The following is a 12830-nucleotide window of genomic DNA, read 5'->3' on the forward strand; positions in this document are numbered from 1 at the left end:
ATTCCAGAGATTCACCATCCTTTGAGTGAAGAAGTTCCTCCTCAACTCCGTTCTAAACCGCCCCCCCTTTATCTTGAGGCTGTGCCCCCTAGTCCTACAGTCCTTTCTGAGCAGGAAGAGTCTCTCCACCTCTATCCTATCCATCCCATTCATCATCTTATACATCTCAATGAGATCTCCCCTCATTCTTCTCAACTCTAACGAGTACAAGCCTAGTTTATTCAGCCTCTCCTCATAGCTCAACCCCCTCAACTCTGGCATCAGTCTAGTAAACCTCCTCTGCACTCCCTCCAAGGCCAAAATATCCTTGCGTAAGTACGGCGCCCAAAACTGCACACAGTACTCCAGCTGCAGCCTCACCAATGCCCTATACAGCCGCAGCAAGACCTCCCTACTTTTATATTCAATCCCCCTCGCTATGAAGGCCAGCATCCCATTCGCCTTCCTGACCACCTGCTGCACCTGCAAGCTGGGTTTTTGCGACTCATGCACAAGGACCCCAAGGTCCCTCTGCACCGTCGCCTGCTGCAGTTTTTTGCCACGTAAGTAATAGTCCTTCCTACCATTATTCCTACCAAAGTGGACCACCTCGCACTTGCCAACATTAAATTCCATTTGCCATTTCCTGGCCCATTCGCCCAGCCTATCTAGATCCTTCTGTAGACTCTCCACATCCTCCGCACAATTTGCCGTTCCACCAATCTTGGTGTCATCAGCAAATTTCGACACCCTACACTCGGTTCCCTCCTCCAGATCATCTATATAAATGGTAAATACCTGAGGCCCCAGCACCGACCCCTGGGGCACTCCACTAGTCACCATCCGCCAATCCGAATAGCACCCATTGACCCCCACTCTCTGCCTCCTATTTGACAACCAATCCTCTATCCACGCTAACACCCTACCCCCAACTCCATGTCCCCTGACCTTCTGCAATAACCTCCTGTGAGGTACCTTGTCAAACGCCTTCTGAAAATCAAGAAAGACCACATCCACCGGGAGACTCTCTTATTCTAAAAGAGTGCCCTTTTCTAGATCGCCCTCCCACAAATGGAAGGGGGGGGGGGGGGGGGGGGGGGCACATCCTCTCAGCATCCAGCTCCCCCCTCAGAATCTGACACGTTTCAATAAAATTTCATTCTTCTAAAACTCCAATGGCTTCCAGGCCCAGTCTGCTCAACCCTTCCTTATAAAACAACTCATTCATCTCAGTAATCAACTTTCCAACACAGATATATGCCTCCTTAAGTAAGGAGACCAGAACTGTACACCATGCTCCAGGTGGTCTCACCAATGTCTTGTACAGTTGTGGCAAGACTTCCCTACTTTTATATTCCACCCCCTTGCAAAAAAGGCTAACATTCAGTTTGTCTTCCTACTTGCTGTGCCTTCATGCTATCTTTTCTGTGATTCACGTACAAGGTCACCCAAATCCCTCTGTATTGCAGCATTCTGCAGTCCCTTTGGGATAATCCTCAAATGAACAGGACTCTGTTAGGTAGAGGTCAAGCACTACCAAGCATCTGTTTGTTCCACAGGTGCCAGTCACATACAGAATCTGACCCAAGTGGCCACTCTTCACACTTCAACCAAGTTGATGGGCATCAACAGGCTGCTTGACCATGGGAAGCATCATGGCAACATGCCCACCACCCCCCCCCCCCCCCATCCCCATCCCACGTAATACCTATAAATTGACAGGAGCCAATGGATAGTGGTCAGAAACAAAAACTCTGACATTGTTTTGCTCCCCACTAGGCAGGGCACTTGGAAAAACAAAAGTAGCAACCCTATTACTGATATCAACTCAGTACCAACAAGGAATTGTTAAAGTCCAATAGGTTTATTTTGTAGCACGAGCTTTCGAAGCACTGCTCTTTCATCCGGTGAGTGGAGGATTGGGTTCACAAACAGGGCATATATAGACACAGACTCAATTACAAGATAATGGTTGGAATGCAAATTTTAACAGGTAATCAAGTCTTTACAAGTACAGACAATGTGAGTGGAGAGTGTTAAGCACAAGTTAAAGAGGTGTGTATTGCCTCCACCCAGGACAGTAAGTGAGATGTTGCAAGCCCAGGCAAGTCGTGGGGGGTTACAGATAGTGTGACATGATCTTGGTTGAGGCCGTCCTTATGTGTGCAGAACTTGGCTATCAGTTTCTGCTCAGCGACTCTGCGCTGTCGTGTGTTGTGAAGGCTGCCTTGGAGAACACTTACCTGAAGATCAGAGGCTGAACGCCCATGACTGCTGAAGTGTTCCCCAACAGGAAGGGAGTGTTCCCTTCCAGCCATGGTCAAGTTCTGCACCCATGATGACGGCCTCAACCACGATCTTGGGTTCATGTCACACTATCTGTAACCCCCACGACTTGCCTGGGCTTGCAAAATCTCACTAACTGTCCTGTCTGGAGACAATTCACATCTCTTTAACCCGTGCTTAATACTCCATCCACTTGCATTGTCTGCACCTGTAAAGACTTGCATTCCAATCATTATCTTGTAATTGAGTCTGTGTCTATACATGCCCTGTTTGTGAACCCAATCCTCCATTCACCTGATGAAGGGGCAGCACTCCGAAAGCTTGTGCTACCAAATAAATCTATTGGACTTTAACCTGGTGTTGTGAGACTTCTTACTGTGCCTACCCCAGTCCAACACCAGCATCTCCACATCATGACAAGGAATTGAACCTAGTCTGTGTGATTCAATATGGACAGAGAGTGGGGTTATTAACTCAACCATTAGGGAAGTAGACTGACTGTCTCCATATCTACCTATGAATGATACATAACTTTGATCTGATTGCAGTTTATTAGTGCCATGTAGCACCAGCATCTTGTTTTGTTGGCCTCTGTCTCAATTCATTCCATAATCAATGCAAATGCAGACTTATTACAATTAAGAAAATAAAACCCTTCTTTATGTGCTGATTTATCTGATTTCAGCTGAGATGACAGAAAGAACACAGTAATTTCCTTGGACAAGCTTTTGTTGAAGTCCAAAGATGTGCAGGCTAGGTGAATTGGCTACGCTAAATCACCCCTTAGTGTCCAAAGATGTGTAGGTTAGGGGGATTGGCCATGCTAAATTGCCCCTTAGTGTCCAAAGATGTGCAACTTAGGTGAACTGGCCATGCTAAATTGCCCCTTAGTGCCCAAAGATATGTAGGTTAGGTGGATTGACCACGGTAAATGCGTAGGGTTATGGGGATAGGACGGGCTCTGGGCCTGGGTTGGATGCTCTTTGGCAGAGTCAGTGCAGATATCAATGGGCCAAATGGCCTCCTTCTGCATTGTAGCGGTTCTATGGAGAAGGGGGGAAAATCAGCCAGGGTTCCAGCTTCTGATCATTATCCAATAGTTGCTGCTTGAATTGCACATATTTGGGACTTGGGTCAGAGAATCAGTTGGCTGTGATGTTCAACATTGAAAAGCCCATCATCATTCAAATGTCCAGACTCTTGTGTTGAAAGATGATCGCCTGGGATGAGATGCCAGAGGGTGGTTGGCCCCCAGTAAAATCACACCCCAGCAAGGAGTCAGCGACTTTCGGACAGAAGAGCGCAGGCAGAGGAAATGGTGAGGGGAAAAGAAAGAGAACATTTTCTGAAAAAAGTTTCAAAACTAAAATGTCACTCTTCTTTTGAAGTTGGGGCAGCACAATGGCACAGTGGTTAGCACTGCTGCCTCACAGCTCCAAGGACCCAGGTTCAATTCCCAGCTCGGGTCACTGTCTGTGTGGAGTTTACATGTTCTCCCCATGTCTGCGTGGGTTTCCTCTGGGTGCTCCAGTTTCCTCCCACACTCCAAAGATGTGCAGGTTAGGTTGATTGGCCATGCTAGATTGCCCCTTAATGTCCTGGGATGCACGTATTAGTGGGGCAAATATGTGGAGTTACGGTATAGGGCCTGGGTGGGATTGTTGTCAGTGCAGACTCCATGGGCTAAATGGCCTCCTTCATCACTGTGGTGTCTCTATGCCACATTCACATTTTCTTAATTGAAGTAATAGCAGTAATTTCAAAATGCATGATGGCCAAAGGTTAAATATGTTGCAATATTCTAAATCTAGAAATCAAGTGGCCTTTCATGTCATTTGATTGAAATCTCATCTCACTTGTGCCTTTTTATTTCAAATCCAGGCACTGAAATCAACAGGACTGCTGACCTCTGACCCCCGGCTAAAATACTGCATGGACCTCCTGCGTCAAACAGTACAAAGCTCTTCGAGTGGAGTCACAATGGACAGACATCTCTTTAGAAAGTACTCATTATCATTCATTAATTAACAATACTTAATCATCCACAAGAGAAAATGCTAGAAAATCTCAGCAGGTCTGGCAGCATCTGTAAGGAGAGAAAAGAGCTGACCTTTCGAGTCCAGGTGACCCTTTGTCAAAGCTTTGAATTAATGAGCTTTGGCAAAGGGTTATCTGGACTCGAAACGTCAGCTCTTTTCTCTCCCTACAGATGCTGCCAGACTGGCTGAGATTTTCCAGCGTTTTCTCTTTTGGTTTCAGGTTCCAGCATCTGCAGTATTTTGTTTTTATACTTCAATTTGGAAATCAAAGCCAGCCCCCACCTCTCCTGACATTCACCCTTCCTTTGGTTACAGCTTAGTTGTGGAATTGTAATCAGATAGCCATTTTGGGGTTAGTGAGTTCTTGTCTCTTGGAGCTGTCCAGTTACACTTTGGGGGAATTTTCCACCCCTGTTTTCAATGAATGAGAAAGGGGGGAGGCGGGGGAGCTTCGAACAAGGAGGTCAGTGGGGGGAATTCCTTGGGGGTTGGGTATGTTCAGGGGAGGGGTTTCCCATATCCATGGGGGGAACCTTTCTCTTATTTTTAAAGGGTGCCCCGATCTCTTGAAGATCAACATTGCTGGTGGGATGAGCTCATTCAAAGCTCGCTCTGCCAGTGTGAAGTCATGGGACTTGCCTCCAGGTTTTATTTGTCCAAGTGTCAAAAAAATGGCAGGAAAAGTGGGCAGTGGAGCTGTTCCCGTCTGAGTTAAACAAAGAAGAGTACAGCACAGAAACAGGCCCTATGGCCTTCCAAGCCTGTACCAATCATGATGCCTTAACTAAAAAAAAACCTGCCCTTACTTGGTCTGTATCCCTCTATTTCCTCCCTATTCATGTACCATCCAGATACCTCTTAAATGTTACTCATATGCCGCCATATCCTCTGGCACCCACCACCTTCTGCATGAAAAACATCCCCCTGCACATCTCCCTTAAACTTTCCCCCTCTCACCTTGAACCTGTGTCCCTTGTAATTGACACTTCCACTTTTGGAACAAGGCTGACTATCCACCCTGTTTCCGCCTCTCATCATTTTGTAGACCTCTACTGGATCTCCCCTCAGCCTCCATCTTCCCAGTGAAAACAATCCCAGTCTATTCAACCTCTCCTCATAGCCAACACCCTCGAGACCAGGCAACATCCTGGTGAATCTTCTTTGCACTCTCTCCAAAGCTTCCACATCTTCTGGTACTGTGGTAACTAGAGCTGCGTGTAATACTCAAAATGCAGCCAAATCAAGGTATTATATAACTGCAACATGATTTCCCAACTCTTGTACTCAAATGCCCCAGCTGATAAAGCCAAGTATGCCCTGTACCTTCTTAATCATCTTGCCCACTTGTGTTGCTACTTTTAGGGAACTGTGGACCTGTACGCCCAGATTCCTCTATATGTTCATGTTCCTAAGCGTTCTGTCTTTTACAGTATAATTCATACATAAGTTTGATCCTTCAAAATGCATCACATTGCATTTGTCCGGATTAAACTCCATCTGCCATTTCTGTGCCCAAGCCTCTAATCTATCTATATCCTGTTGTATCCTCTGACAATTCTTGGCATTATCAGCAACTCTGCCAATCTTTGTGTCACAATTAGTCAAAAAAAACAGAAGTCTGCCTGATGGATAGATTTCAAAACACAGCAACTAACACTGAAAGAACTCCAATTGTTCAAGTGTCATAATCATGGCCAGTCTTGCCATGGACCTGTTCTAGCCTTGGGATAGGTCTGCATGGGGGAGGCGGTGACACAGTAGTCTTGTTGCTGGACTAGTAATCCAAAGACCCAGAGTAAATCCAGAGAACCTGGGTTCAAATCCCAGATGATGGAATTTGAATTCAGTAAAAATCTGGAATTAAAATCTAATGATGACCATGAAACCATTGTCATTTGTAGTAAAAACCCATCTGGTTCACAAGTGCCCTTTAGGAGAAGGAAACCTGCCATCCTCACCTGATCTGATCTGTAGTGACTTCAATAAAGCATATGAGGTTGGCCTCTTGGGAATATGAACTCCCTGACTTAGGTTATAATTGCGCAATCAGGAAGTCTCATCTGTATAAAACACTGGGAATGTCAGGTCTTCCGGCACTCTGGATTCTGACTGTGTACCAGAAGCACATTATGAATGGAACAGAGTTTGTAAATAAAGGGAATCTGGTGAAGGGACTGTGAGCCTGTGAGAAGTTATTTCATGACCAACATGTGACTTCAAACCGAGAGCAGTATGGTTGACTCTTAATTGCCCCTGGCCTCACAAGCCACTCAGTTGAATCCAACCACTACAAAGACTACAAAAAGGTCCTCACAAACAGCTGTGTGTGTGTACCTACACATCAGGGACTGCAGCAGTTCAAGGTGGCAGCTCACCACCACCTTCTCAAGGGCAACTAAGGCAATATGTGCTGGCCACATCCCATGAATGAATAAAAAAAATCTGCTCTGGTAATTTCTATAAGCAAGCTGATCTGTTAAGCCTTCCATTATATTGTCTTTTTTTATTCTGCGGCTACATAAAAGACTGCGATTTTCAAAGATAAGCGGCCCCCACACAATCCCACCAAAACTTGGGGAGGAATATAAATCCAACAATTTGAGCGTTTTGAAATTCTAACCTTACTAAAGAAACATAGAGGTCTGGGATACTTAGGGAGGAAAATAAAACAGAAAATAAAAATTCTAGGACACAACTAATGTTCAGAAGAAACGTGATGTTAACTATGAAAGCACAAAATGAAAGTAGACAGGAGCTGTTTGAGAACTGTTTGGCTTTGTAGTTTTAGGTGTGGACACTTTTAGAAAATTTAAGTAAGAGCCAACAAATGGCTGCAAATGTCAGGAAGAATGGGGAGGAGTTCTGTGCTTACTGGTCCATTGGTATGCCAGTAATATGAACTAGACTGCAATCTCATTTAAGGACTGCAGATACAATTACAGTATATTATATATTGGCATCAGGTTACAAGACTCTTACTAACACTATACTATCAGTCAGCTCAACACAACTGTGACTTCAGTCAGGGGAAACTGAAATGTTTGTACCATGGGTACATTATTCCAGTAAAAGGGAAGTGGGGTGGGTGAAGTGTCCTCTCTGTTTTTGACTGCATAGCCTGAGCAGCATTTGAGGACAGACTTTCCCTGCATCACCTCTCAACCTTACAAACTGAATCCAGAAGAAAGGCATGACCCCTATGTCTGGAGTGTACTGAGCTACATCAGCTTCCGGAAGGTGCTTGCTTAAAGAGATCACCAACTTATAAAACTCCACTACAGGGCCTTTGACTCTCCTCAGCTGGACTCACAAAGCAGTGGTACAATTTGACAGGGGAGGGGGGAGGAGGTGGGGAGAGGAGGTTGGGGGGAGAGGAGGTGGGGGGAGAAGAGGAGGTGGGAGGGAGAGGAGGCGGGGGGGAGAGGAGGTGGGAGGAGGAGGAGGTGGGAGGTGGTGGGGGAGGAGGTGGGGGGGGGGAGAGGGAATGGGGGAGTGAAAGGGGAGGGGATGGGGAGTGCGGGAGGGGACGAGGAGGAAAGGGAGTTGGGGAGAGGAGGAGGGGAGAGGAGGAGGGGGAGAGAGGGAGGGGAAGAGGGGGAGTGGGGGGAGGGAGAGGGGGAGGGGGAGTGGGGGGGGAGGGGGAGAGGGGGAGGGGGAGTGGGGGGGAGGAGGAGGGGGAGTGGGAGGGGGAGTGGGGGGGGAGGAGGAGGGGAGGAGGAGGGGGAGTGGGGGGGAGAGGAGGAGGGGGAGTGGGGGAGGGGGAGAGAGGGAGGGGGAGAGGGGGAGTGGGAGGGGGGAGTGGGAGGGGGGAGTGGGGGGGAGAGGAGGAGGGGGGAGAGGAGGAGGGGGAGTGTGAGAGAGGAGGAGGGGGAGTGTGAGAGAGGAGGAGGGGGAGTGGGGGGGAGTGGGGGAGGGGGAGTGGAGGAGGAGGGGGTGGGGGAGGGGAGGAGGTGGAGGGGAGGAGGGGGAGTGGGGGAGAGGGGGAGTAGGGGAGAGGGGGAGTAGGGGAGAGGGGGAGTGGGGGGGAGAGAAGGAGGGGGAGTGGGGGAGAGGAGGAGGGGGAGTGGGGGAGGGGGAGTGGGGGGTAGAGGAGGAGGGGGTGGGGGGGAGAGGAGGAGGGGGAGTGGGGGAGAGGAGGAGGGGGAGAGGGGGAGTGGGGGAGAGGGGAGTGGGGGGGAGAGGAGGGGGGGAGTGGGGGGAGAGGAGGAGGGGGAGTGGGGGAGGGGGAGTGGAGGAGGAGGGGGAACGGGGGTTTTTCTTCAGGTGTTCTGGTTTCCTCCCACATTCTAAAAGACATGCTGGTTAGATGCATTGGCCTGAACAGACGCTGGACTGTCGTGACTAGGGGAATTCCACAGTAGCTTCATTGCCGTGTTAATGCAAAGCTTATTGTGACTAATAAATAAACATTAAAAAACTTTATGTTGTCACCTCCTAAACCCATGCCCATCTTTCCACAACACCATGTTTGGACCATACCATTAGGATGTAATTCTCAATGCTTGTTTTTGGAAGGGGCTTACAATTTTGTTTTGATGTGGTGATTGAGTTCAATAAAACTGCCCAAAGAGTAACCTTCCTTTTGTATATCTTGTATCCATGTTTTCTGTTTAGTGTGATTTATTTTCTTTGTTCCCTTTCTTCTTTCCTCTTCTCATAAAACTGTTAAGTTTGTGATGTGAGGGGGATAGAACCATTCGGTGGAATGAGGGACAAAGATTTTCTGATGTCTCTGTGATAAGAGTGGCAGAGAGATCTTCTGCCAGCCTAAATCACAATGTTCTGACAGATGTATGGAATATGTTTAAATGAGCCGATGTAGGCCTGTAGAATAATCCAATGTAACATCCCTCAAATGTTGCATAAGGATACTGTGCATTGAAATAGCAGGCAGAGCACAGACAGCACTGACCTGCATTGCCCTGGGCATGCTGATGCTGAAAAGGTCATAAACCATCCTGTCACACTGTGGTGGTATTTAAAGTGCTGAGTTTATATTTACACTTCTCATTATATGTCATAATTGGAATCAAATCCAGTACTGAAGGAGAGCCAGGCTCTTGGAGCAAATAGAATTAAGCAGAAATAAAAATGGCTCAGAATTTACTTATGAACAGTGTGCCCTCCACATTTGCTTTGTGATTGATTATATACAGTATTTTACTTTTTAAATATACCTGGTTATTTTTAATGAAGGAATTTACTCAGTAGGTCAGTACATTTTCTTCCTTACAGCAAAACTCAGGAGGATATTCAAAATAATTGCATGGAATTCGTGCACTGAACAGGTTCTGATGGTTGACTTGAGTGGCATATTTCCAACACTCTCCAGATTATCCTAATGTCTCCCAGAATTGTAGATTAATTATCAGGACACTGTGTGCAGCAAAGGAGGTTGAGGAAAAACCTGACAGAAATGTTCAAAAGAATGACAAGTTCAGATAAGGTAGACAAAGTAAAGCTGTTTCCATTGCTGAAGGTACAAGAACTAGGGGACATAGATTTAAGGTTTCGAGCCAGAGATATAGGAGGAGGTGAGGAAGAACTTTTTTACACAGAGAGTGGTAATAACTCACAGCCCATGAGGGTGCTGGAAGCAGAGGCAAAAGGAAAGCACTTGAAGGAAATAAACTTGTAGGGCTGCTGGGATAGAATGGCTGGGGAGTGATTGTGGGTTGGTGGACACATATGACTGACTGGATTGCTCTACAGAGAGCTAGCAAAGACTTGACAGGCAGGATGGCCTCCTTCTGTTACATAATGATGCTCATACTCTGTGCTGCGAGCAACCCAGGAGAAAAGTCATAGGGACATTTTTTTAAATGCTTTTTTTCATTTTTTTGAAGTTTCATTCATTGCTTATAAAAAATATTGGAGATGGTAGAGGGGAAGGCTGTTTCACAAACAGTCAAGATTAATCCATTTGGGTAAGCCTCTATTCCCTTTCCAATTAGCCTGGAAAGGCACTACAACTGGGTGATGGATAATGGCTGAGTGAAGCCTTAAGGAATACCCAACCAAAGTTGGTAACCATACTTGAGTGACAGAACATGCACAGTCTGAGGCACAAGGTTGGCTGAAATAATTGCTTTTGCATCTTATTCAGGAAACAAAGAAATTAAGTGTGGTTCATAAAGAGAGTGTTTAAACCTAGATATGGTTGAAAAATGAACGGTTAGAAAAATAATTAACAGGAACAAATCTCAGTATCAACATTATCCACCTATTACCCTACCAGATTCTTTAGACTCTCTCCAACCACTGGACTAAAAAAAACCCTAGAGCTATCAGAATTATCCACTAAATTAATTGACTAAAAAACACATTGGGAGTTGCAATTTACTTAAGACTGCTTCTATTTGTTCTTTGATTTTAACAAGCACGATTTTGATAATTGAAGTAAATAAGTGAGTGAGGTCAGGAGTTTATTCAAGATGCTAGATATCAGTGCAGAGTGGAATAACATCTTTTGAAGGTAGTTATGATTCACAATCACACATTTACTTTCAATGAATCAGAACGTAACTTGCATTTGACAGCATTTATAGATTAAAGATAGGGATTTTATTTCTGGAGTGATTTTGCACAATCTAGTGCGAAGTAGTTACTGCTTTGCATTGACAGAATTTGAAATGTGAATAACCCTTGTACTCCACCATATGGGTCAATGCTGAGCTGATCGCTTTCACCACTTGTCTTTCTGGTTCAGGTTTTTTGGAAGTAACATTGTGCTACTGACCCAGGCCTTCAGGAAAAAATTTGTCATTCCTGACTTTGAAGCATTTTCGTCACACATAAACCGCCTTTATGATAATGCAAAAAAGAGGACCTCTGGTAAGGTAAGTTGTAAAATAGTGGATTTACAGTGTGTTGTGAGTAATTTTAAAGTCCCTTGGAGAGTGGAGGCAGGTCACTTTGACCAGAATTATGTCAAATGGTGCCAACATCAACTGGCATTACTTTTGGTCCTGATATCAGGTGATTTTCTTACATGGTCAAGTGTAAGTAATGGCTAAGTTCATTCTACCAGAGAATTCAGTTTCAGGTTATTAATTACAATCCTCCATTTCTCTGACTTTGGTCTTTTGTGCCACTGGTGACCAGGCCTGCAACTGACTGGACCCTAAGCTCTGGAATTCCCTCCCCAAACCACATTAACACATCTCCTCGTTTTAAGACTATCCTCAAAATTTACCTCTTTGATCAAGCTTTTGGTCACCTCTTCTAATTTCTCTGTCTTTGGGTCAGTGTCCATTTCCCATACTGCTCTATTTAGTGCCGTGCAATGTGTTTCTTCACTAAAGGCATGATATAAATGTAAGTTGTTGTTGTTGCTTAAAGTCTCCTGTACCCAAGCACCTTAAAAGTAATTGTATCATTCACAGGTTGCAGACTACATCCCACAATTGGCCAAGTTCAGCCCAGATCTGTGGGGGGTTTCTCTGTGTACTGTGGATGGACAGAGGTAAGGTTTCACTATGTTCAGACTGAAACAAATCTTCCTGTTGACTCCTCTTGGGAATGGGAAAAAGCAGGGCAAACTGTTTTCTCAGGATGAAATTTTGGCTGAGAGGTGGTCTCCCCATTCAGGCCTCAATACCAAAGCCACAATGGATTACAGCAATTCTATGTGAGAATTTTGTGGACACTACATAGAGAGCTGAATTGTTAATAGTACAATCCATTAAACCTTCCTATGCTGCATGTGACCACTTTCTCCATGGCTGTGTTAATCATTGTTGTGCTTTTTTAAATCAGTTTTCATGGTGTGGGTGTTGCAGGCGAGACCAGCATTTATAAACTTTGAAAATAATTTTAAAGTTTATTTATTAGTGTCACAAGTAGGCTCACATTAACACTGCAATGGAGTTACTGTGAAAATTCTCTCGTTGCCATGTTCTGTCGCCTGTTCGGGTACACTGAGGGAGAATTTAGCACGGCCAATGCACCTAACCAGCATGTCTTTCAGAATGTGGGAGGAAACCTGAGCATCTGAAGGAAAACCACACAGACATGGCGAGAACATGTGGACTCTGCACAGACAGTGACCCAAGCCAGGAATTGAACCCGGGTCCCTGGCGCTGTGAGGCAGCAGTGCTAACCACCATGCCACCTCTGATGATGGAGTGCCTTCTTCTTCACCCTCTGTTGGGTCCCCAAAGTGATATGAAACTGTTTAAATTGGATTCTGGTCATCAATTAGACTATGCAAAATTATTCACTGAACAAAAGCCAGAATTACAGCCTGATCAGTTTTGCTTGTGTTTATTGCTTTTTAAAAACTGATTGTTTGATGTTGTCTTCTGAACTTGACCATTTTGTTTATCCCTCCCTCTCCAGACACTCCATTGGAGACACCAAAATCCCCTTTTGTTTACAATCCTGCATAAAGCCGCTGGAGTACGCCATCGCAGTTAATGAATTCAGTACCGACTATGTTCACCAGTATGTGGGCAAAGAGCCCAGTGGACTACGGTTCAATAAGGTCTTCTTGAATGAGGAGGGTGAGTATCGTAGCAACATGCA

The 12830-nt window shown here is 45.5% G+C and overlaps 1 protein-coding gene across 2 annotated transcripts in view; it reads left to right on the forward strand.

The window, feature by feature from the left end:
• Window positions 1–12830, forward strand: part of LOC145361991 (glutaminase liver isoform, mitochondrial-like) — a 67346-nt gene that overhangs the window by 12412 nt on the left and 42104 nt on the right. For both annotated transcript variants that reach the window (XM_080217996.1, XM_080217997.1), the window contains exons 3-6: window positions 4147–4268; window positions 11014–11143; window positions 11690–11769; window positions 12645–12808. In XM_080217996.1, coding sequence (XP_080074122.1) covers window positions 4147–4268; window positions 11014–11143; window positions 11690–11769; window positions 12645–12808 — 496 coding nt within the window. The remainder of the gene's footprint in view (window positions 1–4146; window positions 4269–11013; window positions 11144–11689; window positions 11770–12644; window positions 12809–12830) is intronic.

This window comes from Carcharhinus amblyrhynchos, chromosome X (genome assembly GCF_965287045.1).
Source record: "Carcharhinus amblyrhynchos chromosome X, sCarAmb.v2.hapA, whole genome shotgun sequence".
NCBI lineage: Eukaryota > Metazoa > Chordata > Chondrichthyes > Carcharhiniformes > Carcharhinidae > Carcharhinus > Carcharhinus amblyrhynchos.